The sequence below is a fragment of the Cololabis saira genome, chromosome 3 (genome assembly GCF_033807715.1).
Source record: "Cololabis saira isolate AMF1-May2022 chromosome 3, fColSai1.1, whole genome shotgun sequence".
Lineage (NCBI taxonomy): Eukaryota > Metazoa > Chordata > Actinopteri > Beloniformes > Belonidae > Cololabis > Cololabis saira.
In genome coordinates, this window is record NC_084589.1 from 35,113,533 (window position 1) to 35,140,596 (window position 27,064).

General features: G+C 37.0%; 2 protein-coding genes and 1 non-coding gene across 3 annotated transcripts; all 3 read right to left on the bottom strand.

Moving 5' to 3' along the window:
* Positions 1 to 1,555: 1,555 nt before the first annotated feature.
* On the bottom strand, positions 1,556 to 17,100 carry cfap418 (cilia and flagella associated protein 418). The gene is made up of 7 exons (XM_061717960.1): positions 16,916 to 17,100; positions 15,285 to 15,387; positions 15,016 to 15,080; positions 14,032 to 14,097; positions 13,253 to 13,348; positions 3,239 to 4,077; positions 1,556 to 2,417 (listed from the first exon to the last, which is right to left on the bottom strand). The coding sequence occupies exons 1-6, from the start codon at positions 17,038 to 17,040 to the stop codon at positions 3,918 to 3,920; spliced, it is 615 nt and encodes a 204-aa protein (XP_061573944.1). The 5' UTR covers positions 17,041 to 17,100; the 3' UTR covers positions 1,556 to 2,417; positions 3,239 to 3,917.
* Positions 17,101 to 17,666: 566 nt separating this feature from the next.
* On the bottom strand, positions 17,667 to 17,748 carry trnas-aga (transfer RNA serine (anticodon AGA)). The gene has a single exon. It is a non-coding gene; the product is annotated as a tRNA-Ser (tRNA).
* A 1,619-nt stretch (positions 17,749 to 19,367) lies between these two features.
* Positions 19,368 to 23,699, bottom strand: cd83 (CD83 molecule). The gene is made up of 5 exons (XM_061718507.1): positions 23,594 to 23,699; positions 23,337 to 23,473; positions 21,372 to 21,600; positions 20,017 to 20,159; positions 19,368 to 19,789 (listed from the first exon to the last, which is right to left on the bottom strand). Exons 1-5 carry the CDS (start codon positions 23,634 to 23,636, stop codon positions 19,634 to 19,636), a joined length of 708 nt encoding a protein of 235 aa, XP_061574491.1. The 5' UTR covers positions 23,637 to 23,699; the 3' UTR covers positions 19,368 to 19,633.
* Between the last annotated feature and the right edge of the window lie 3,365 nt (positions 23,700 to 27,064).

Genomic DNA, 27,064 nt, shown 5'->3' on the forward strand with positions numbered 1-27,064 from the left:
AAAAGTGCTCAAGATGTGCACGGTTACTGTCTACCTGTTTTTCTGGGTATCAAGGATAAAGCAGGATAAAGTATAACCAAATAGTTCCTCTATGTTCACAACACTGGCAGGGCTGATGCAGCGTACACCAGACATAAGTGGAGGGAGAAAAAATAAATAAACCAGTCCACTTCTACACAACACTGCTGAATGCTAATTCTGGCAAATAGGACGTCTCCTAGAGAGCGGATTCTCAACACGCTGCTCGTGTGTGTACTTGTACGTAACGGGTAGAATTCAGATAATGTGGCTCAAGGCTACGGCATCATTTATTCATCACCATTAAATTCTTATTTCTCATGATTTATCTGTTATTAAAAAAAATTCTGGACGTAAGAATCTGAAAAATAAGTGATTAATAATTCCACAGTAACTTTGTCTGCTAAGCAAAGACTGCCTGCTCATCAACGTTTAAGATGTGATACAGTGTTGTTAATGAAAAATAAAGGCTTCTGTTTAAAAATTCTCTACAAAAACGCATGTAGGGTGTCTGTGTAGCACATAGCAGCATATATGAACTATATATGAACTGCTATGGCATTTCTTATGCAGCATGAGCAGGCTACAATAATAACAGATGAATGTTCCAATACTCCGAAGCCATGTCCTACATATTCATTTCATCCTGCCTTTACTCTGCACTTCATCCTCTGCATATAAACTATTTCAGAGAAGGATATACAACTCACCTTACAAAATTACACTTCAGTAATTCAAATATAAAACTATTTTTGTTACTGTCAACCAATCCCAACCACCTCTGAATTTCACCTAAAACCAGGTCATCCAGCGCTCAGTTGTGTAGCACATTACTGAGCCATTCCACTGCACTGAGCACCATGTTACACTAATACTACCAATACGTTTATTTGGACTGAATCCCCCACACACACAATCCTTATGACTCAAATATACTCATTAGCTGTGAATATAAATGTAACATTTTCCCTTTTTTTTGTATTATAAAAAAAAGGTACAAAAATGTGCACCGCTGAAGATTTGAGAAGCACAGAAAAAGTTACCTCATGCAACTTGCACTTGTTATTGTATTTTCAGATTGTAATAAAATTACATAAAGTCAGGTTTATAATTTGGATTATACTGGTATTAACATTTTCATGATTTCCCACAATACACAGTTTCCTGGGACAGAGAATAGTAAATTCATCAGATGATAAATCAAGCTTTAGAAGCTCGGTTTGACCACATGGAGGCTTATGGATCTGCTGTGCTGACAAAGGAACCACTGACAATACAGTGCTAATGAGTGAGGATGGTCCGGCACAACTGGTAATACCACTTTCTTCCGACCAGAAGTGCACTTATGCAGAGGCTGACACATGGACCATGTTCTAAATGACATACTTGTGTATGTATACTTAATATTTTGTGTGCATAAATGCATTTGCACTGATAATTCTTGTGAAAGATAATGCAAGCAAACGGATGGTGCACAAAAGACTGAGTGTGAGCTGCTGTACACAGCACACTTGATGACTGCTGTCTTGTTGACCTAGTGGAAGTGATGGGACATTTGTTTGCATTTTCATTCAAAAACATTGGCGGTCTGTCTGCGGTGTCAGTGATGGTGGAGCTCTAATATCTTGTACGAACCAGAAAAAAAATATAAAACATAACAAGTAAAATTGGATTAGGTAGAAAATTCAAACCAGATGTTTATTGACAGTGAAAAGAGTGCTGAAGTGATGCAACAGCCAACACAGGGCTTCAGTCACCCCTTTGCCCTGTGTTTACATTACTTAAAATCAGTTCAGGTATAATTCCTGTAGCGATGGCCCAAAAAGGAAGGTTAACTTCCTCTGATGATAATAAAAAGAAATGGATTTCGTAGTCCAAAAGCACAGTCCCATTTATAAAATGAATATGATAAGAGATAGTGGAATAAGAACATGAACATAACGTACTGATACTGATAATGTGACCACATCAATATGAGACGTATCCTTGGAATTGTTATATTACCATATTATCACATGAATCTTATATTAGATTTTTAAACTAGCTTTAGGAGCTTTCACTCTCACATCTCGCTGTACATTTGCTGTTTCAGTTCATTTTTGCTGTTTTGATTGTTCTGTTTTTCAACATCAAGCAACAGCTTTCAGACAAAATCTTCTATGAAACCAAAGTACAAACCCTGCCCGACCTTAATCAGCCATCACAAACAGGGATGAGATGGTGTACACAGTGGAACACTTAATAACAAAGAGCTATGTACTGTGCTTCTTTTTGAGGTTGGTAAAAACCATGAAAAAGTGGAAAGATGATTTTTAACATAAGGTTTCCAACCAACAAAAATCTTAAAGTTCATTGTTTGACTTTTTTCTTTAGAGGATCTAATTAGACATTGTCACCTTCTTTAAAGGGATTGTGACATGAAAAACACATTTTTCTTGATTTTTTGTGTTTTGTTGGGTGTCTTGACATCAATTACACCCAAAAAACAACAAACTTTTAACATTCAGTGTATTGTGTGCTTTCTGGGATTTTCCGCATAACTGTGCAAAAACGGCGCATGTGCTTTGGTGGCGGATCGTTACGTATAGACCCGCTAAATCACCGCCCCCTCCACCCAGCTCCCTGCCTCCTCTCCTCTCCAGTGCACCATAAAGGCTGATTTATGGTTCCGCGTTACACCGACGCAGAGCCTACGGCGTAGGGTTTCGCGGCGACGCGCACCATAAGCTGAACCCTACGGCGTAGGCTCTGCGTCGATTTAACGCGGAACCATAAATCAGGCTTAACACGGAGCAGTTTAGAGCCTCTTTTGTTCTAATCACCGGAGGAAAACTGCTAAGAAGACCCGCGGCCACTGACTGGACTTAAGATAAGGGGACAGTGCTGCTTGCATGCCTTTATTTTTATGATTGTTTGCTGTGGTTCGCCCTCCTGCTTTTCCGTGTATGCTTCGCCTGTCGCTCCCTCTCCGACGCCGCTGTGAGCATAAGCAGCATATGGCTGGAGGAGGAGGAGGTTTGGAGGAGGAGCGGAGCAATGATTGACAGGAAAGGGGGGAAAGGAAGCATTTTTCACGGCGCAAAAAAACACTGTAATAAAAAGCCAGGAAAAGAGTACTAGATTGAAGTTTTTCTTGTTACACTCTTTTAGACACATTTGAGGGATGATGGCCAAGACTTTTAATAGTGTTAAAAGCATGTTAAAAATGATGTCACAATACCTTTAAAGTGCTATAAAGTGTGGGATTTATAGAAGTTTATGGCAAACAAATTTTGTTTGAGAAAAGGAAAAACTTTAAATTGCTGGGGAAATGTGTCCTAGCAATGAAAAGAAATGAGAGACGCAAGTGTCTGAGCTCATTGTGTTTCTGTAAGAGATCAGAGACTGATTTTATACTAAAGTTTGACTCAGGTTTTGCCCAAAACTGGTATTTCATCTCTGGTTGTGAACAACCAGATGGTCAATGGCAATAACCACATGATGAATGACTCAAAACAGCGGTGATGTCACTGATGCTACGCTAACTTATGTATCTACAGATTATGTGGCACCACTTAAACCCCAGAATCATGGGAGTGATTCATACGTTTCAACTTCCAAAAGAAATTCTCTCATTTGATTATGGAAGAGGAAAGTGCTAACTTCTTACAAAAAAAGAAGATCCTCAGGGTCTCTACTATGTTGGGACTTGGTGACTTACCAACACCACACTATATAATTTACATTATCTTCGTATATTCATTGGGCATTGAGACCAAGTCCATCAGCACATTTCATAGAAATGAATTTAAAGTCTTCAGAGATGTCTGCTGTGATACATCGAGGAGTAGTGAAAAAGAAAATTCTGTCCGACAGACAGACACGAGAGTCCCATGTGTGCTTTGTCTTGTTAGTGAACATCAGTCCTGGTGTTTGCCACAGACCCATCTGAGCTGAGGTTGATCCCTGAGGTCTGTTGGCTCTGATGCAGAGAACCAGCTGCACTGGCAGGCGTACGCTCGATACGCTCTCCTCCTCCTCAGCTTGGTTCTGAGCTTCTGACAGTTCGGCATGTTGTTCCTGAAGCAGACAGACACAGACGAGATCGGGGGGGGAAAAGTAATCAGTATTGAAAACATGATGGTAGCGTTATCAGTTTGCAGACATCTCCTTTCTGGAAATATGAACATTATTTTTATTCCATTTTAAATAGAACATATCATGCCCCCTGTTTCTTACAATTTCCTTTTTTGTCATGAATATTACATTTCTTTCCTCCTTTTGCAACCCTTGACAGTAGTTTATGTGACACCAGTCTTTGACTTATATAGACTAAGTGGCCATAACCGGAAGAAAATGCCTGTGCAAACAGTCCTGTTTATATTATTTTCTTAAACTTAGAAAGTTGAAATCCTTTCAGTTTGTCTGCAGGAGCCCTATCCACACCATCATCCATCATCCATCCCCGCCCATTACTATTCTGGACCAGGGGGATGAGCTTGAGCCCATCCCAGCAGTGGAAGACCCTGGACAGGTCACCGGTCCACCACAGGGCTCTCTCCTTATGTGGTATCCAAAGTCTTGTCAGTGGCTTTACAATTTCAATTTCAATTTCAATGTATTTTATTTGGTAAGGAGGGACAGTGCACATCATTATGCATTTACAAAATAAAAGCAGATGCACCCAAATGTAGCCTACTGGCTAATTCCCATTGGCAGTCCCCCCACCCTACAAAGAAATGTATTCTTAACTAATGTCCCTAATTGCTGCCAACATTAATTGCCGTTTTGCTGCAAATGCTCAGAATCTGTTCCCATTCAAAACTGTTCAGTTTACACCATTTAAATATTTTCAACTCAATCTGACACCAGTAAAACTGATTAATCAACAGTTTACATAGTTAAACAAATCCCTTCATCTTTTCTTGATTAAAACTTGTGGAACAAAAATGAACACAAAATAATTGAGTTCAAGAGCCCTCCACACACTTTTCTCATTTTTGATGTTGGTTTTTCTACGGCTGTTAAAAAGGCTCTTTTTAACTCATGTTTCTCAAAGTTAAAAAGGTTATTTTCATGAAATTGTCAACATTTACACGAGCAGATGTTAATTCACATTTGCAATAATTTTTTTTCACTCTGTAACCCTTATTATTGTTGGCCCCTACTTATGCTTCCACCATCGTACCATCACTGAAAAGAAAGTCGTTCATATTAAACATGAAGTTTGTCCATTTAGAACTAAAAATATGGAATATCAGATGATTGCAAGACATTTCACTACAATACCACAGTTGACCTTCACTTTAATGCATTTCAAGAGATTTATTCAAAGACTTTAACGCATTCATCTTTCCAGTCATAATGAGAAAAGCCAGACATTAAAAAGTGAGATTTAATGGGAAATATTTCTCTTCCAAATGTAATTATCTTGGACTAAAACACATATTTCAGCTATGTTTAATCTGGTTTGCTTGTTTAACTGTTGGTAGCAAGAGGATTGGAGCTCTACTACTGGGGGAGTGGAGCTTTCTGGAAGTTCCCACGGTCATAATAAGAAGAGCAAAACTCACCCTGAGTGAAGTTTACACTTGTTACTGATGATAAAAATGTGTTTTTGAGGTGTATGCTTTAAATTGGTGTGTGGACAGGTGGCTCATGGGTATGTTTGTCCTCTATTTCTGAGCAGTTACAGACTTCTGCAAATAAAATTAACAAACAACTTTGGCTGCATTTTCTTCTATTCTATTCACGTTCAAAGCTCCAGTTAGAAGCCTTTTTTAAAAAACCTCACGCCTATTGAAATCAACAACACGCTTGATACATTTCAGGGCATCAGGGCACAGTTGGAGTCTCATTTACATCGCATTTAAATGTGTTTACAGATGTGTTTTGTTCATACTTTTGAAAGACAACCCTTTGTTTGTTCTTGTGATTTATGCAGCAAAACAGTAGCTGTCATTTCGTCGAACAATGATTAGATTGCAGAGTAGGCTGGCATCAACTGCAATCAAATCACACTTCTAAACATGTTTTTGTTGTCTGGCCACGAAAATAGAAAAATTAATGTACACGTGTGAGTAAAACTATAATGCCAGAGCTGCTGTACTCAAAGACGGTAAGTGCCGGAATCCTTTATCTTCAGAAGAACTGTTCTGAACACATCCTTTTGTTTCAGATCTTTTCTGTAACTCCCAAAAACAGGCGATCGTTTATGAACGAAATCTGTGCAGATGCAGGAAAAGAGGGAAGGTTTGAGCTGAGTGATTCATGTCAACAACAACAATACACCTATTATTGAAAAATTACAAAAAAAAGAGGATGTCAATTCTTTGCAAAGAAAGATCCACATGCTGACAGTGAAGCAGCTCGCAGCCTTTATTTAAAATTTTCTGTAACAATTATCACAATCAAAAGAGACTGTGTATTTAAAATGGTTTTGGTACAGTGCCCACTCCTGTAGCAAAAACTATGAGGAAGGTGACATTTGCATTACTGCTAAGCAGAGCTGGAGGGGATAAATATCTACCACTAAGACCAGAGTTAAATTATTTTCCATATCCATCTTTTCTAACAGTTTAAACAACAAAGAATTCTTATTTTGAATTAACAACTTCTGTTATAAGAAATTCATATATTATTAAGTTATTCATTTCTGATATTTGAGCCAATCTGGCATTCATAAAGATGGTTGACAGTCAAGCAGAGAACACGGCTGTGAGTAAAGTGGAATATGCACTGTGCAAGGAAAAATGTTGCTTTTAGTTTCAAAACTAAGTGGACAAACGGCACATCCTTTACACAACACTGTGATGAAACAAGTCTTTAGTCAGAGGCTTCACATGGTTTGCTACATTACAGGCAACTACAGGTGTGACCATGGGGAGCCCATGGTCACTGTAGTCCACCTGCATCAGGGAGGAGTTCAGGGGGATTAAACCAAATTAAATGTTCCTTTTTGGGTTTTATGGCAAATAAATGCTGTTAAAAATGACATTACAAAAAATAGACTGGGAATGATTGATTTGTTAAAAGAGGGGATTTTGCATTTTCTTTGTTTAATTAATTAGCTTGTTTGTATGTTTTTGTATTAATTCATCATACACTGTTAATTTGTATTTTGGGATTTATGATGTTCGTTTTTGTCTTCACCACAGGCATGTTGGGGCCGCCCCAAGTAAATTGCCACTTTTTGTACTTTAGAATAAATCACCCTGAACTTTGCCCTGTTGTGTCTGCCTGCCTAGTCTCTGGTCTAGTGCTGAGGTGTTACACTACCTTCGCCTAAGCCTAGGTGTGACAACAGGAGATAACTGCAACTACAGGAGATGAGCTATAAACTAATACAATTACTCCTTAAAGTGTCTTAAATATCTGCTGTCAGACTGACTTTGTACTGCAAAAATAAAATCTCCATTGAGGGATTGATCAAATGGAACTGAATTGAATTTGTTTGTGTTGTATGTTTTACTCACACCAGATTCTGCTGCAGTGACAAACCTGCACGTTTATGAGGGGTGGATGATTAAAACAGAGGTGATTAAAATGCATGTGAACCGAAAAATGACGCTGCTGAAATGAAAACATGAGTAATAAACTGTCAAGTGATTTATTCATGGTAAGCGTAATATTTGCCACTACATGCAGAAAGCTCGATAGTCATGTCACAACAAGCTGACAGCTTTTAGTTTACGATGGATCCTTTGACAGCAGCCACGTGACAAATGACTGTCGGACTGCAGACAAATATTTTAGAATCAAATGAACATGTGAATCAAATGAATTGCATGAATACAAATCAGCCAGTCTAGACAAATGAGACAACTGATCAGAAACAATTGTGTCAAACTGCACTTCCACTCAATGATTTACCCTAACTCTGGCTTGCCTCTAAAACAACCATGGAACCAGTTATCATGCTTGGGTTATCGGCTCACAACTCAAGTTCAGAAGGGAAAAAAAGAGCACAAATATTAAAAATGCATTATGTATAGCAGGTTAACAAAGAGTGGAGCATTTTTAAATCCAGTCGACACCACTGGGCATTACAATACTGGAGAGTCGAAGCTCAAGGATCAAAACTCAATGTGGAAACCCCAAAACAGACATGAGTTGAGTTTTATGTGGGATTCTGAAATAAATATTGAACAGTTTAATGAATTGTGAATATTACTACCCCCGCCCCCTTTGCCTGCATAATACCAAGTTTGACATTACCTAAAAACCACGGATATAGATGCATTTTAATGTTGCAACAGTTTTTTTTTTATTGTCCGTGTGTATGCATGTGTGTGTGTGAGAGTGGGTTCCTTTCACCAGCCCTCTTGATATGTTATTGATCCATAGAAAATAGAGAAAAACTAAAAATATTCTGAGGACCAATATCACTAAAGGCGGGACACAAAAGACCAGGAAAGGGTGGAACATGAATGAGCGGGGAAGAAAAGACAAGACAGTGATGGGTGCAGTTTGGTGACTGTGTGATGTGTTGTAGTGTAAGTGAATGAGAGTGTAACGTGTGTTGGAATAAAAGGAGACATTTAAACATAGGACAACCAGGTAATAACAATTTTAGTATGTGTATGTACAGTATATAACTGTATGTATATGTAGAAGCATATGAACTTGATTAAATAAGAACGTTAACAAACCTACGTGATCAGATCAACATTTTTTCTGTTTTCTGATGTAATCTTTAATTCACAATTAAGATAATAACTGATTATTGAAACAAAAAAAACCAATGTCCTTTTGAAAAGGTCAGAACTATATAGAGGGGGAGCTTTACAGTGGTATTATTGAACTGATGTTATTCAGCTCATCTCATACTCATTTTGATTCTTTTAATGGGTTCTAGGTTGTACTGTTTCTAAGATGAAAATGTAACTATGTCACAAATACTAAAACACTATTGTTATCTACATTTTATAAACTTAAATCTTAAAATATTAAAGTACTTAAAAAATATATAATCAAAGGAGAGTATATGTTGAAAACCAGTTAAAACCAAAAGGAGCGTTATGCTGGTAAACACTGAGATGGAATGAGAGGTCATTAAATGTCCTTCTACTGGTGTTTTCTTATTTATACACACAAACCACAGCAAAACAAGGTGACCTACTGCTATTCTCTTTTTCTAAAAACAGTGTGGATCCCTTGTAGCCCTCATTTTATTTATTAGTCGACAGATGTTTTATTACCTTTACTTTTATTTAGACAAGGAGAGTCTGTCCAACACAACAGGACTGGAAGTGAGCTGCCAACCGCAGTGCAGACCGGTATAATTCATCATTATGTACCTTTGTATCAGTGGGAAGTCGCTCCTGTCACTTCTGGAGTTCTCGTCATTTAACAAGCCATTTTTTTATGATTTTGCAGCTGCATGTGCTCACTCTTGTAAGAAGAAGTGACAAGTGTGATATTTGCAATCCTGCTACTCAGAGTGATAAATATCTGCAACTCAGATGAAAGAAAGTTCCAGATCTCTAACAAAAACTCACAGCTTTGATCATCACACCAATAAAATGCTGACAACTTACTTAAAGAATGATTTACAGATAATTTGTATGGCATAATTTAAAAAACTAATTTGATTCATCTTCTTTTAAGTATTTTTAAATGAAGAATTCACTGTGGTTAAATGTGTATTTACAGACTTCTCTGCATAGTTTTCAAACTCAATAAATAAGCTTAATACAAAGCTTCACCAAGACTGAATATCAGCACTTGTGTAGAGGAAGTAACACTGTCAGAGGAAGAAAAAAGATCAAATCCAGCTCGAGAATTAATTCCAACTTTTGGTGCGCCTACACACGATTCAATGATTAAGTGTGTGCTTTCCGCTGTGGCCGGTCATGCATGCATTGATATTGTAGAAAATGACACGACGTCACTCAAATTAGTCTTTATCCATCCAGATGCACATGAGCACAAATAGAACCGTTGATAATGATAATCATTATGATACCTCTGTGTAATCACACTGTGATCTCTGGATGGTGTAATATTGCAAAAGTAATCAAATTAAAGACAGTAAATGTCACATTATGATAATTTTGATGGCACGATCAGGCAACTAACAGAATACCCAAACTTTTAAAAGTTGATCACACTATGTTCATATAATCAAGGGTCAAACATCATCCAGAACTGGAAGATGACATAAAATGACTAACAGATACTCACCAACTTAACAAATCTTTAGTGTGAGAAGAGAGTTGTGAAAGAGAGAAAGAAACGTTTTATAGCTAGGTATTAGTAATTAACCATATGCATCATATGTTCAAGAGTTGTGAAAGTTAGTAATTGTGAAAAAGAAATTGCATCCTCTTTTAGTTCCAAGTTTGAGGTTCAAGCCCATCTATGTAGAAATACTATTTCTGACACATGGGGGCTTATTGATCTGTTATGTTGATGAAAGAGCTACTGATGTATTATGTGGGGACAGTTATGTCTGGTAGTACCACTTTGTCCCATGTGTAGCCCGGGGTAGATCCTCTTCTCTGTCTCACGCCAGGGCTCACACATGAACTTTCTTGTGCTACGCTGCCATCATGCGGTCATTGGTTGTGCTGCTACATAGAGTGGCCCTCAGGAGCGGCAAGCTGGAAAGGCGTCAGCAATGACTTTAAAAAGCTATTTTCAACCAATTTGGGGCCCATCATCCTACAGCGAGGAAGATTATTCTCAAGTGTAAAACACTCAGAACAGTTATCAGTCTTTACAGGCCGTCAGGCTCCCTTCCTGCTTTACTGTCACTCCGTCCTCGTCCCCCTACTAGAGATTAGGACTGCATTTTAAATGTGTCATTTTAGATTGTGGACTATTTATTTTTATGCTTTTATTTTATTACCTGTATTTTCCACCGGGGGTCAGAGGGGACTGTAATTTAATTTGAGTTGTAGGTCGAACATATAGCATATCTGACAATAAAGTTAGACTTGACTTGACTTACAGAAGTGGATATCTGTACAAGCTCATCCAAGGTCAAACAATGGTAAGAGAAATTGCCATAAACCCATTATCTACAACTGACTCTTCACTCTACAAGGCTACATGGTCTTCAATCTACAAGGCTACATGTTAATTGTTAAGGTTCTGCATTTAAAAAAAAAAAAAAAAAAGCAAAAGAGGTTTTTAAAAGAAAGCCCCTTTAAGCTGAATATAAATAAACCAAAAGATAACTGGAATAATGTTTCTTGGAAAGTTGAGACCACGTATAAATATTTGGCAAAAGACACAGACATATTTGACGCCGGATGTCAGCACAAACATCTTATACATGATGAAGCCACAGACCTGGTCACCTTGCTGTCATCAAGTTAAGTACAAACGCCTCTCAGACACAATGGTAATACTTGATGGATGTGCACATGATTAATAAACCGGAGCAGACCACCAAACATATTTGGTAACCCACTCACATACCTTTATTTTACACGATCCAAAAATCCATTTGTCTTTGCTTCTAATGTCCCATAAACCCAAATAATGATATAACTTCAAAAACTGCCACAAGTATAATCTAATTATGTGGAATTATACAGAATGTGTGTCATGATCAGACTGGGGTTGTCAGGTGGCTTTATGGGGTCTTACATATTCAACCTCACCTCAAAAATGTATTAAACATCCTCACCTCTTCTAAATGTTGTAGTTAGTTGTCTGTGCCATGAGAAAAAAAGAAAAGAAAAAAATATGAAGAGAACAACTCCGCCACTGTTAAATACTGCCATCTTAGGGTCAAAATAAAAATATGTTCAATGCAACTACTGACACTTTCTCACATACTGACTGATTCACATTACTTAGTGGAACAATGGAAAAAAAAACTCCTTCTGTCAGTGTGGGTCATGTGATATTTTTATAATCATGCTATACCTGGAGACAGTACGAACCTCCTGTAGAACAGCAGAAGACATAAATGGTTGTTACCAGTGGTTTGTTTGTATTTTCTTTTTAGAGACACATATGCTTTTCAGTAAATGACAACAGAAAATTGTGCCAGACTTTTGCACACTTAGATCAAAAACAACTCTATATTTAAAGAACATAGCTGCACTGGTAATGTAACAATTCAAATTTTGTGAGACAGTATTTTACAACTCAGCCTTTACATTTTCCAAACTAAACGTGCAAAATAACATTGATGAAAACATTATGAAGTAATCTGTTCCCCTGGTGAAATAAAGAACTTTTTCAGATGTTTTGAATCAAGTGTCTGAGTCTGGTTCATTTTGTTTTGGTCATATAGCTACCCTCTGCACTGATGGAAAGGTCTCATTCAATTTTACAAAATGTGGTCTCTTGTAAATTGAAACTACAATCCAAACTCCAAAAAAGGGTCAAAATACTCACTGAGATGTTAATAAAAAATAAAAAAATGTCTCATTTGAATTTGAATTAAAATTTGATGGCAGCAGCCTATCTTAAAAATGATAGATAATATTATGTTTCCTCCATTTTGTGTTTTTTTTTCTATGTTTGATTGTCCATGAAATACAGGGTTGTCAGATTTACAAATCATTTCATTCTGTGTCATTGAGAAATGAAATTTGCAAAGCAAATAAGAGTTGTTACCACGCTTCAAGCAGTACAGACATCTTTTAGCCATGAAACAACAGTCTGTACAGATTTGATAAAGAAGCTTTCATACTGTTGTGGCATCAGAAATATTGGAACTAAGAGTATTTCTTAGAGGAAAGCTTGTTCTTCAACCCCAAACTGGTTGACACAGATAGCCACCCTCTGTTAGACTGGTTCTGCTGGAGGCATCTTCTTGTTCAAAAGGTACTTTTTTCCGCACCACTGTCAACCGCCACACATGCATGTGCAGGATGGGAGACTGAAATCAACGGAAGACTCTATGCAGTCTGTTGCTTTCCTTTCCAACTTTTTCTGCATATGATTGTTTAGAACATAATTTCACTGGCTTTTATTTACTCAATTTGACCAGAGGGCAGGGAAGGTCTCCAGCTCCAAAATAGGAAAGAAGCTGGTACAGATGCATGAAAGGATGGATGGATGGACCTGGTTTACTTTCTACTTAAAGTACTGAGAGATTACTTTTGTTATGATCTGGCACTACATAAATGTACTAACTTGAGCTGCACAGGCAATCAAAAGTAAGATGATTATGCAGGATAGAAATTACATTAGATTAAAATCTTCTTTGTGGTGTATTTCCCTCTATTCAATTGTGGATTTTTAGGTTTTGTACTTGTGTAAGAACATTAAAGGACACCTATAGACTCACCTGAGGAACAGGTAATCACAGGATGGATCCCACTCAGAATCATCAAACATCAGCACCCGAAAGTCACAAGATATACATCTCAGCTGGTCACATGACCTATCAATACACAACGCCAGTCAGTTTCTATATACAAAAATAAGTTAGTGTTTTTTTTCCATTATCACAACCAAATTCAAACTTTGTCATTGCACAAGAAGTACAACAAAATGTAATGTGTATTCTGAAATAATACATGAATTAACAAAAAATAACCATTGTTAAAATAAGAATACAGACCCATTCTGACAAACTTAAATAACAAAGAGTAGATTAAAACAAAAACTCTGTATAATTATGAATGTTATGGGTTGAGCAAGCAGGGCTGTGAGAGCTCAGTTCAGTGATGGCTTAAGGAAAAATAAAAACATTTTCTTAAGTCTGGAGGTTCACACCTGCTCTGTGGAGCTATTAGAGAAGAAAGGTGGTGGCGGGTGGTTTTACGGGTGGACTGATGTCAAGCATGTTTGACAGTGGGGAAATTCCCTGCTTCTGACTTCAAAAAACATTAAAGAACACCTATCAGAAATTGTTACAAAAAGAAGAGCGAGACTTTTGACTTGACGCAGTACAGCAAAATCAATATGATTTTAAGTTTTCAGATCATGTGTGGAGATGAAGATGGAGAAATGAAATGAAAAAAAAATTAAAGGCTTACTTTAAGATTTGTCAAAGGTCTACATCTAGATAAATTAAGATGAGACATGACAGATGATGTGAGTATAAAATGATATGTTTCACACCTCTTGGATGTGGCTGTTCCAACACCATTTGTGACTGAGCTCCCACCAACAAAAACAGGACAGCACCTGGATGTAGAACACACACTTCAAATAGTCTCCAAGCACAAAATAAGTGCAAGACATTTACAGCAACAGCAGTTTGACCATTTTCCATTTCAGAACCAAAGAGAAGATAAGAAATGTTTAGCCTTGCACTTTATAGTTTTTATCCACATTCTATAAAAAAAACAACAAAAAAACAATTGTATTATATGTTAAATAAAAAAAAAAGGTTGAAAAAATTCTTGGCTCACATTGAAATATCTGTGACATATTGTAGGAGGAGGATGTCAGCCATTCTCTTTTGAAAGCAGTGTTATAACACTAATTTACATTCAATTAATCTCAAAGTGCTACACTTAGACCATTATTCATTCATACACATTCACATTCAGAAAACAGTGGCAGACGTTCTTGTTTCACTGCTTCATCTGAGTTATGGCCAAGATTTGCATTTTGTTGGTCATATCTTCAAAACAAAATTAACAAAAATGTGTCATCTCAACCCTTTTTTTTTTTTTAATAAAAGAATAAAGCTTTGCCATTCTTGGTGCTAATGACAGACTGTCTTCTTTTTAATTGAGAATGTAGCACTTATCTCCTCCACTACCTGAACAAGATGGCAACCATTGAGTGTGCAACGTGTTCAGCATTTCACTGAATGTTCTGATAATTTCAAGTGCACCATCTGGATACCTGCATATACTCAGCAATGACAGAATTTTTTGTGTGAATACGAACAAGTGCACAATTTCATGATTTTCTACGTTCCCTTATTTTCATCTGAGTCTGTGATATCACAGTTATATGCAACTCTGAATGGCTGATTGATATTTTCAGACCTAAGCAATCAAACAAACTGACACGGTTGTGTTATTATTAATTACCAGCACATTTTCTTTTTTTCTTTTATTTTCTTAACTGAAAATGAACTAAAGGACTTACTTTCTTTGTCCCGTCTGAAAGGAAAACTTCTTCTCTAGCGGAGATCCTTTAAGAAACTCTTCAGTCTGAAATGGATGTACAACATTACAGTGTATTTAAACTTGTCAAACTTGTCAAAAATTGTAGACAGGTTGTCTTTCACAGTCATATTTCTTAGCCGATATTATAAGTCAAATCCTGATAAAGCTTTATGCTTTGCTTTCTTAGGATTCACAATTGTCCTCCCATCACTCAAACAGGGTGCATGCCACACACATTTAAAACTTCACCTTTGACTGAAGGGAGTCGCTGTAATCAGTCTCCAGTAACTCTTCCAGAAACGCATCAATGTCCTCAGAGACACTGCTGGTTGGCTGTTGCACCTTATTTGCACTAAGTTAGAAACAGAAATAGTGTCAGGAATGGGTAACAAAATATCGATACATAACAGTATTATCCCACGCACCCGCCTTAAGACTCGTGGTGACCGAGCTTTCAAGGTTATGGCTGCTACATTTTTGAATGCTCTGCCGGCACCTTTTTAAACAGGCTTTTATGTAAACTGCATAGTTTTTTTTCATAGTTATTTTATGTTTTTTTTTCCATCATGTATTCTACAGTATGTATTTTATTGCTCTAAACTGTTTTTATTCTGTAAAGCACTTTGTGACAAATGTCTGTAAAAAGCACTATATAAATAAACTTTACTTATTTACTTACTTTTATAAGGCTTTTGTGAGTTTGCATTTATGAATATAAGCCTTAAACATGCTTACAATACAACCTGTCCTTATTTTCTTTAAAAATAATAAGAAAAAACAGCTACAACTAACAACAACAATTCAGGCTAAAGCTGGCAGCTGGAAAATAAAATTTTCTATAAAAATACATTACAATTACAAATACATACAAATTAATTTACAATATTCTACCATCTGTTAATGGATATAAGCAGTACTCGAGTTGAGGGGGGATGAGGGGGGATGGCATCCCCCCTGAAATAAAAACGGTCAAAATCATCCCCCCTGTAAAACTGCCATCCCCCCTTTCCATCCCTTATGTCATTTCATCAATGAATTTGGTTTTACTGCTATTTCAACATTTAGAGTCATCACCAGAAAAATAACTTATTAGACAATTTTCACCTGTTTCAGGTAAATTTTCACTTGAAATAAGTAGGAAAATTTGCCAGTGGGACAAGATTTATCTTCTTATTACAAGCAAAAAAATCTTGTTCCACTGGCAGATTTTTCTACTTATTTCAAGTGAAAATCTAATTGAAACAGGTGAAAATTGTTGTTTTTTCCAGCAACGAGTCTTGTTTTAAGTGTAATGAGATTTTTTTACTAAAATGATACATTTTAACTAGAAATAAGACAAATATTCTTGTTAAGATTTTTTGTTTTTGCAGTGATCCATTTTACTTATCCTGTGAAGGACAGAGTCATATTGATAAGTTCAGAAAACAGTTTTTATTGTTGTGTTTTGATGTATTTGATGTAAGCCCAGTGGATATTTAAAGCTTACAGAAGGCTGCATTTAACTGCTGCTATGTCATTCCTGCAGTATTTCTGCAGGTGTTTTGGTCACTGCTATTATTTGTAATATATTATATTATTTGTAATCAGCACAAATTATCGGTCCCCATATGATAAAATCCACCATCCCCCCTGATTTTCTTTTACAACTCGAGTACTGCATATAAGTAAATAAATAAAGAACCAAGAATAGAGTCAAACTCAAAATAAATATTTACTATTTAAAAAAAATACCAGCACCAGTAGAGGTGCTTTTATTTGCAACAATCTAAATGTAGTTACATCATTACTCAACCTGTGGGATATATTATCTAATTAAGGGGATATATTATGTATTAATTTGTGTTTAGTAGCTTGCAGCTAACATCTGGTGCCACGTTTACCTGAACTTCCACTGCTGTGTTTCTTTGCTGGGTTTTCCTGCCTCGCTCGATTCCGACACGGAGACGTCGCGACAAAACTTTTGTTCAACTTCGTCAAGCAGTTCGTCTAAGTCATCATCAGCCATAGTAGCCTGTTCGTAACCCAGAACGCTACTTTCGGGCCGAAACAGCAACACTAGCCTCCATTACTGCTCAGACGGTTTGGCGTTGCTAAGCAACGAAGCGGAAGTGGGTGAACGCTCGACTCCAAAATAAAATGTAATGTAAATAGTTTGTACTCACAGGGTTTTTTTTTTTTTTTTTTTTTTTGATTGATTGATTGAATTGATTGAAGAATTTATTAGAAGAATTGCATAGGATCGGGTACAGTTTCATGACAGTACAGATTCGCTGATACAAAGTCAACTAAAAGGCATTATTCCAAGAAAGCAATACACTTGTTTACATTGGAGACCTTTTTAAACTCATATAGACCTTTTTAAACTCATATAAATAATAATAATAAAATAATAACAATAATAATAGCCCTAGATATATTCTTAGCGTTAAGTTCAGTGATACAATAGACAGTTCAGTGTTATTGCGGATTTTATTTTGAAAGCTACCGGTAAATAGGAAATATGGTATTTTTCCTATATTAAGGACTGCCGTTATTTACAATAAATCATATATTGAATCGTGATAGTGTCAACGCACTGGGATTTTCCGGGTGAAAATTAGTGAAAATATTTTTTTTTTTCAAAAAGTGATTCGTTGTCGGCAGGATTCGAACCTGCGCGGGGAGACCCCAATGGATTTCTAGTCCATCGCCTTAACCACTCGGCCACGACAACGTTATGTACTAAGGCGCCGGAAGCCTTTAAATAGGAGATCCCAGAAAGTCTGTTTTTATTTCAACAACAAAGGCCGACCAGCAAACATGCAACATATAATTACTTGCTACACCGTTTTCACTCATAGTTCACCAACAAAAAGAAGCAGCATGCTGAAATAAAGCAAGGGTTGCAGGGAAATGGTATCCCACAGCCGCTTAAAAAGACGGACCTGTTAGGATGTGTTCGGACCTGTTAGGATGTCAAAAAGGAAATAGTAAACAACATGCGCATGGATGCAGATATTTCATATAGGCCTACATTATGAATAAATTGTGTTTCCGCAACCATTTTTATTTTTCACAAACGAAAGTCTATTTCGAAAAACGTGCTCCATTCAAATGAGTGTGAAAACAACGATGGAGTTTGTATATGAAATATCTATTCGTAAAGAGTTTTGTTTCCTTGCCAAAAACATAAACATAGTTGGTTAGAAGTAAATCTACAATTTATAGAAAACATTCTCATTTCCATGTCTCACAGTTCGAGTTAAGGGTTTAAGTGCTTTGCATGTCCATACATAGGCTACATCCCAACTTTGTAGAGTCTATGATTCCAAGAAGGAAAATCCAAGGATGATCCTTTAAAAACAACCTTCTTCCACTGGCCCATTGTCAACCTTTTGTACCATTTACTCTAAAATAGCTTCCAGAGATATATTTGACTTGTTTGTGACACAGCAGCATTACTAGAGGCCCCACATTCGCTCTCCAGCTCATGTACTGTATTTGATTTACCTCTGGGTGGCACTACAAGAAAATAACTTTAATCACAAGAAACCCAGAGAAGCTGTTATCCATGCTCTTTTTTAGTTATTTTTCATTTTAATTAGTTGCATTATCACCAATAACTTGTCATATATTAAAAAAAAGCATGTGCATGTGAAATAAACCCACAATACATGCCTTGTTCGCTAGAAATGTTCAAACTAAAATCTGGATACATTCATGGGCACAAAATAGCATGAAATTCTGCATAGGTTGTAAAACAAGTTAAAACATGAAACATAATTTTTTACTTTTATTTTCCTGACAGAGTTAGATTATGTAAAAGGACTCAGGCTTTAGAAACCACACCCACGATTTTCCCAAGTTAAAAATAATGTTAAAATTCCCAAAGTGCAGGGGCGTTTGAACAGTTCATTTTTCAGTTCCTCCTTTGAAAGGGCAAACAGGTTCATTTTCCACCCACGTGTCTGGTTGAATGCTTCTTTCTGAACACGTCTTTTCGATTGAATAAATTATAAATGAAAAGCAAGACAAGCCTCATTTATAAAAGACAGAACAGTTTATTTTCCACACTGCTATTTGCTAGATCATCAGCTTAAAATGAATGACTAGTCACAAATAGCTCATACACACATAGGACATAAAACCATCCAAAGAATTAGCAAAAGCTTGACTTTTAGACGTTAAGGCTCAGGTAACAGGTTATTAAGCTATTCTAAGAACTTTTCTGTCTTAATTAAACAAAAAATAAAGTTCTATGAGAACTTTGCAACATGGTCAGATCAGTGTTACAACCGTAACCAGGCAAAGTTGGCTCCAGTCGCATTGATCATGATAACGGACATGATTTTAGCATCCAGTGTTTGTATAGCTCCTTACAACTTTTCTTCATACAATCACTGTAACACATAGCTTTGGCAGCAAGCTGTTGCACATGAAGCTGATGAGCTTGCCAGAAGAACCTTCATGTGGGCAGAAGGTATCAAGAAGTGATCTGCCTGCAGGACCCGGCTGCCCTCCTAAACCGCACTCTTCAGATCCATTCATCTTGTGTCAAGTCTGTAGTGACTGTCTTCTGGAGGAAGATGCCTTTCTCTGTCGTCCTCATGAGTTTGTGTTCAAATAAAGACATGCTTCAAAGTCGATGTTTTTGGTCCCAAAGTGTAGATCAACTGTAGATCCTTCTTTTCAAGTGGTTTGACTGGGGCATCAAGTAAGATTTCCTTTATTGGGGTCTTCTGGCTCCTGTCTCTGAAAGTATTCTTCACACAGCACTGTAGTGTGGATATGGAAAATTTAGATTAGGAATAACCAGACAATGTACACAGTACAGTTTTAAATGTTCAATACAACAAACATTTTAATTTTATTTCATTATTGTCATCTATAAGGAACAAAAATATTACTAAAAGAAACCAACAGTGTTACATAAAAACATATAAAATGCTTTGACCGAAAAACAACTGCAGAATTATGTGCGAAAGCATATTTTCCTACTTACATAGCCAATCAGGGACATGAAAAATGCTACCATCAGCATTGCTGAGGCAAATAAAACCAAGTTATCCCTCATCTGATTTTCAGTGGGGCGAAAATCAAAATCTTCAGAGTCCACTGGAAAAGATGTGACTTGAATAGGACAATCTGGAAATAAAAGTAGAAATCAAGTTTACTCAAGTGTAACCCTGAATTAACTGCATTACAAGCAAATGCTGCACAATGTTTGGCAACAATATTGTTTAGCAAAGGTTGTTTGTCATCCCTTTCCCAGAGGGAAACGAGCATAAATTAGTTTTCACACAAATAACCTACTTTTGGAGAAAGATCTTGCCAAAATCCTGTTTCAGAATTAAAAAGTTGCTGCAAGTTCTCAGTACAAAGGCACATTGTTAACTTAGCATCTCAAAAGTGTAGACAGAGTAACCTTTGTACATCACAAGACATTCCTTTAGCGAAAAAGCATTTCATTTTACGCAATTCTTGTGCAACGTCATCCACCATTGATTGTGGAATCACTTACTATAAAAGCTAATTTTGCAGCTCTTTGTGTTTTGTTTTCTCGTTTTACTTTTTTTGCTTTGCTTCAATGGATGCGCCACAACTCCCAAAAGCCATGCTTCAGAGACACACAGGATATCCATCTATGTGTTGGTTTATATAATAATAATAATAATAATAATAATAATAATAATAATAATAATAATAATAATAATAATAATAATAATAAGACCTAATTTTTCAATATCATTTGTTTTCTTAATATTATTTGTCACTATTAGACAGATACCACTGGATTGGATGGTAGGCTGCAGCGACAGCCAGCTGTTGAATAAGTTTTCCTTATATTTGCCATTTGGCTACATGTTGGATTTTTAACAACTCTTCCTTATTTCTGTGTGCTGGTTGATCCTGAACCATGGAAAGCAAGGAGTAGAGTTGAGTTAAAAGGCAAATGCCACCCCCCTAAAACAGCTGCTGTGAATACAGCCGTAAAACCCTGTTGAAAAGGACTCTTTTTACTTGGGTATGAGACTCTTACTCCCAAAGCATTATTCAAATTTGTCAGGTTTTCCAAGTTAAGTAAATATGGCCCTTGAAATAAAGTCAATTTAGGCTTGAAAATGCAAAAAGAAAATAAACAAAGGCACAACTCAAGCTCCAGCAACATCCACTTTTGATGGATTGAGGAGGTTTGACAAAAAAGCACAACCACACAGCTATTGGCCAGGACAGGCCTCTATTTTATCTTGAACTGGCATTCAAGGATGGCACCAGAGGATGTCTGCCAGGTAATTTGAGGATCTGATCTAGGAGCCCAACACAGAATCAATTGACCCACTGAGAAAAACGTTTTACCTGTCAGGATAAGATGAACCCTCCCCTCCTGGTTCTGCTCTCCCACAGGTGCAGCCAGGTCACACAGGTACAGGCCGCTGTCGTTGCACGTCACGTTGGGAAGGAGGATTTCACGGGATTCGTCCAGCAGCACCACCTCCCTGCTTACACCTAAGTATGGCATTGCTGCGCCATCAGGGAGGTCTCTCCTCACAAGGCCGTGGCGTTTAAGTGACGGGATCCCTCTGTGCTATAAAACCATCACAGATGTCAAAATTAGAACCAAGATATGACACTCAAAAGATACAGGTCAGATACAGATAGTTTGACATCAGTGTCAATACTAACTCTGCTCTCTTTTTTGCCAAAAGTAAAATTTCAGTGATATATATCTTTTTTTTCTACTGCTTCAAACAGTACATTGGCATTTCATGAAAGAAAATTGAGAAATCAAATAAGTGTTGACAAATGACTAACTAAACATGATATACTAGCCTCAATTAAGACTCAAATTGCATTGAATTTCTTGTAAAGCTGTGACATTTAAAGGTTAGGAACTGTATTGTTATCAGTGACAGGTTGTGGATGTTTATCAACCACTGCAATTAAATCTTGTATTTGTATCAACATTTGTTAGGAATTTATGAAATTGTTTAAAGGTTTCAAGGGGTTTTTTTTTATAAGATCCTACACTGGTGGTCGCTCTAAGGGCAGGATTATTTCCTGTTTTTTATGACTAGACTGTAAAGAGCATTTAGCAGAGTTCTCCTCTTTAGGTGAAGACAACAAAGAGAAACAGATGTTTTAAAAGGGATGGGTCCCATCCTGTTGTCTTAGATCTTTCCTGGCTTGACACCTCGAGTAGGAAGCAATCAACAGAGATATAAGGCTGAAGGTGTGACATGGGTGTCTGGCTCCACATATGGGCTTCACGTACAAAACACATCTTTTTTCAATATAAATACGACTGGATCGATGACCACCATGTGCATTTATCTTCTACCTCTGTGGTTTGAGAAAAAAGTGTACATCCGGCCGGAAAATAATGTGCATGAGATAATAAAGCTTGTATTAACATTTGATTTTGTTCACTGGTGTTCTTATGGTGCATCAGACAAATGAACACGCTGATCTTTCAGATTGTTAATAATATCATGTATACAGTGGCGTCAATTCAGTGGAAGCTAAGGTATGGCAAGGTTACGAGTCACAGAACTTAACTAGAGTATCAATCAACACGTCCAGCAAATACTCATCACAGAAGTCTGATATGTAGCTTATCTGTGTGGTCAAGAAAATTGGAACTTTTTCAAATGCAGTCTCGCTCACTGCAAAAACTCAAAATCTTAGCAGGAATATTTGTCTTATTTCTAGTTAAAATGTCTCATTTTTAGTCATTTTTAGTCTCATTACACTTAAAACAAGAGTCATCGCCAGAAAAATAACTTATTTGACCATTTTCACCTGATTCAAGTAAATTTTCAATTGAAATAAGTAGAAAAATCTGCCAGTGGGACAAGATTTATCTTCTCATTACAAGCAAAAAAAATGTTCTACTTATTTTAAGTGAAAATCTACTTGAAACAGGTGAAAATTGTTGTTTTTTGAGTTTTTGAGTCTTGTCTTAAATGTAATGAGATTTTTTTTACTAAAAATTAGACATTTTACTAGAAATAAGACAAATATTCTTGTTAAGATTTTGAGTTTTTGCAGTGTAATAACTTGTGAAATCGATCATGTTGTTCTGATTTGCATTTGTAGTTATTTTATATGTATTAAATAATAGAATAATCAATAGAAATAGACAGAGTAATTCCATAAATGTATTTAAAAAACAAACATTTACATTTTCCCTTGAAGCCAAGGTGTGGCGGCTGCCATACCTTGCCATACCCAATTGACGCCTCTGCATGTATAACATGGACTGTGTCTTTAAAAGGTGATGTTGTCAAACAGAAAGTAAAGTAAAACCTAATCAGTTTTTACCTTGTACCAGCTGACTGCGACGTACTGGACCTCGGGCTTGTGTGTCGCCCTGCAGGGAAGAGTGGCGTCCGACCCCGAGGAGACTTTAATCACATGTCTGTCCTCACTGATTGTCCTGGCCACTGTCAGACACGCACCTGATGGACACAAGAAGACGTGTTTTACTTCCCAATGCCATTTCTTTCAGTATAAAAGACAAAAACACAGCCAGCCTCTTTACATCACTGACTCATTTCATCAAAGTTCAAATTACTTACTCAGTGCTGAGAGCAAAACCAGACTCAGAAGATAAGTAGTCATCGTGTTGACGGAGTTAGATCCAGAACAGAGAAATTGTGAAACGCAATGACACGGAAACTCAGATCGATGTGAAACCCTGAAACTCCAGATACAATTTATGTAGAGGAGCGACAGCGACACGCCTACCACGTGTTTCACGTGACCACTTGACAATAAACTACAGTAGGACATTACGAGGAAACTGTATGACAGGATCGTCACAAAGAGGAAAGTAATGAAGGACTTTAATAATGCGAAAAACCCTCAGCGTGTGTTAGTTAGTCTTTTTATTGTTATTATTATTTTAAGGATGTAACATTTTTCATAATCTAATACAGGTACAATTTAACCGGTGCCTGAGTATAATGTTCATTTAATTTAACATTGCATTGAAATCACATCTTAAAGCCCATCTGTTCAGACTTGCCGATCCAGTTTAATTTTCTGTATTTTATTTTATTTCCTGTTGTATTATTTGTATTTTATTTTTATTTTTTTAATGCAGTATTATTCATATTTTCTATGTTTTTTACTGTAAGGTGTCCTTGGGTGCTCAGAAAGTCGCCAACAAATAGATTCTATTATTATTATTATTATTATTATTATTATTATTATTATTATTATTATTATTATTTCTCGACAACACGGTTATTGTAAATTGAAGTATAAATGTTCATCGTTCAAAAGACAAAACAGACGATGGAGACGCGTCTCTGCAGCTACGTAACGACGTCATTACGTAACCACATGTGTCTCATGATCCTTCAGAGCTCTAACCATAATACATCCATGCTCTAACCACGGCCGCAATGGGGTGTAGGAAGATGAAAGTCTTCGGATTCCTTGTTATTTTAAGTGAGTATAATTTTAGTTTAGAGCATTGGCTCTTCTTCGGGTCTCACTGCCATGTGTGTTTGAAGTCTCTGTGCAAAAAATAAATAAATAAATAAAAAAAAAAGATCAAACATGCGCCGGGTAGTAGCTCATGAGGACATGTGTAAAAGTTGGTTTAAAGAAAACCACTTATGTCGCGGTTAATGCCCTGCCATTGTCATCTCGTAACTTAAGCCTGAATTATGGTTCTGCGTTAAATCGACGCAGACCCTACGACGTAAACTACGCGTAAGCTACGCCGTAGGTTCTGCGGTGGTGTAACGCGGAACCATAAATTAGCCCTTATGTGATGCAGCGTTAATTACATTCATACACTTGTCAGACCTCTGCGCGGTTGTTTGGGATATACATCAAGTTAAATACGCAGTTACAATAGAGTCTGTATGTTGAGAGTGTTTTACATTAAAGTCTAAATGTGTTCCCAGTTCTTCTTTAATTTTTTTATAGACTACTTTAGCGCCTCAAGACAATGCTTTCGGTATCATTTCGTAATCATATTTGTAAATATATTCATGGATTGTTCAGGGATTTCCCCAGATTTTCTCTGAAAGTACCGATACCGAGTCAGTCGAAAGCAGAAGTCCCAGGGAATTCCCACTACTGATGATGATGCAAGGTTACAACAAGCCCTCTCTCCAACTACACACGTGGTTTACCGAGGACACGCCCACTTCCTCGTGCGACTTGTTTATATTTCATGAGCCAAACTGTGGAAACAGTCTTCCATCAGTCAGTCTAAATGTACTTGGTTTCCATATGTAATTTTTAAAATTTTAACTTATTTGATGTCTCAAGTTGATTGTTTTCAGCTATCAGATGAGGTATTGTCATTTTCTTACTGTCACTATGTTGAACAATCACATCAAAACAGACGGCAAATAAACTACTGCAGATAATTAATACACTATAGAAGCAGGAATTGTATTATATACAACATTTAGATAGGTGCATTATATATCATTAATGGATATAAATATCCAAAATACATAAATAGTTTTTTTTTTCTTTCATAAATTTGCATCAACAAACCCAGATCTCCACTATGCAGGTCACTCAGGACCCAAAGAAAAACAGCCACAAAAACAGCTCTGACATTTACTGGCTACCACTGTCAGATAAATTCAAGTTTTCCTTTTCTTGCTCTTGGCACATCTTATTGAGTGATAATGAGTGATATATATGTGGCCCTTTTCTTTTCTTCCACCCTCTCGAAGATTTAGAGGTCAGCATTTTGAGAATCATATACCTAGTGGTACCCATCCCTATGTCACACAAAGTTTCACAAATGCACAGTAGAGTCAAAGAAAAGTGTAATCATCAAGAGGAAGCACAACAGTATGGGCATGTTACTGGCTCGTGAATTTTCTGTGGGCACTGATCTTTGTATTTGATATTTGCTGCTGAAGTCTCCTATGACTTTTGGACAGTGTACATGCGGAAATGTTTGAGCAACTTTACACATGATGGAGTGTTGCTTCACTGTATATACTTAAAATGCAGCCATAGTTTAGGTCTGCTTGGTCTAATAGTATTCTGAGTTCCTCAGAGAAATGCACAAAGCCGTTCAACAGCCTCACCAAAGGGTGATAAATTGAAAAATCTGTCAAAAACTACCAGTAATGTGGTTCAAAGAAGTGAGGGCAGGTGGCCACATTTACATTAATTGTGTGTTGCATTTTTTTTCCCTTATCAGGTTTAGTGGTATACACGAGGGGCAACTCAGATGTGATGGAGAGCATTTCTCCTTATGACTGCTGCCTCAACACCACACTACAGATCGACCCAACATGCACGACCCTTTGGAGTGTCAACGGCACGGTAGGATTAACAGAGCAAGTTCCTGCGAAGATGTTCACCAAATGTGCAACAGACACTCAAAGCATTTCTAATTCATGTCTCAGTAATATGATCTGCACCCATCTATCACATCTGCCACTACTTTGTTTAACACAACGCAGCATGATACAGCCTCTGAAACTGCATTTGACCTCCTTTTCTTCCTTTGAAGCCATTTGCACGCACCCACCGTCACCACCTCGATTGTATATCTCCATGCAAGGAGATTGGTGCTTCCTGGATAACTTTGGATGCATGCATCAATGTCAACTTGAAAAAAGTTTGCAGGGTATGTCACTCAATTTCTCATATTTGCATCAACCCAACCCCTCAACAATAAAGCAGAAACTCTTAAGGTTTGGATCTAAACGTATGCTTGTTTACAGATGGCGGGTGAGGCTGTAGAGACTAGGATCAGTTACCAAGGCCGTATTTGCCCCTCGATGATTGAAATGGCACATGGAAGTCAGGGTGAGTCATGTTTTTATTATTATTATTATTAGTAGTAGTAGTAGTAGTAGTAGTAATCATTAGAACAGTCTGTTTACTGAGGTTTAACTGAGGTTTTACTGAGGCTTGTATGTAAAGTTAAAATACGTAACACTTCTGTTGACCTTAGTCTTTTGACAGTCCTAGTACTGTCTTGTCAGTGGTCCAGTGCCCCCCCCCCCTCCTCATTTGTCCTAGATGACAGCCCCTGTGACACATCTGACTCATGT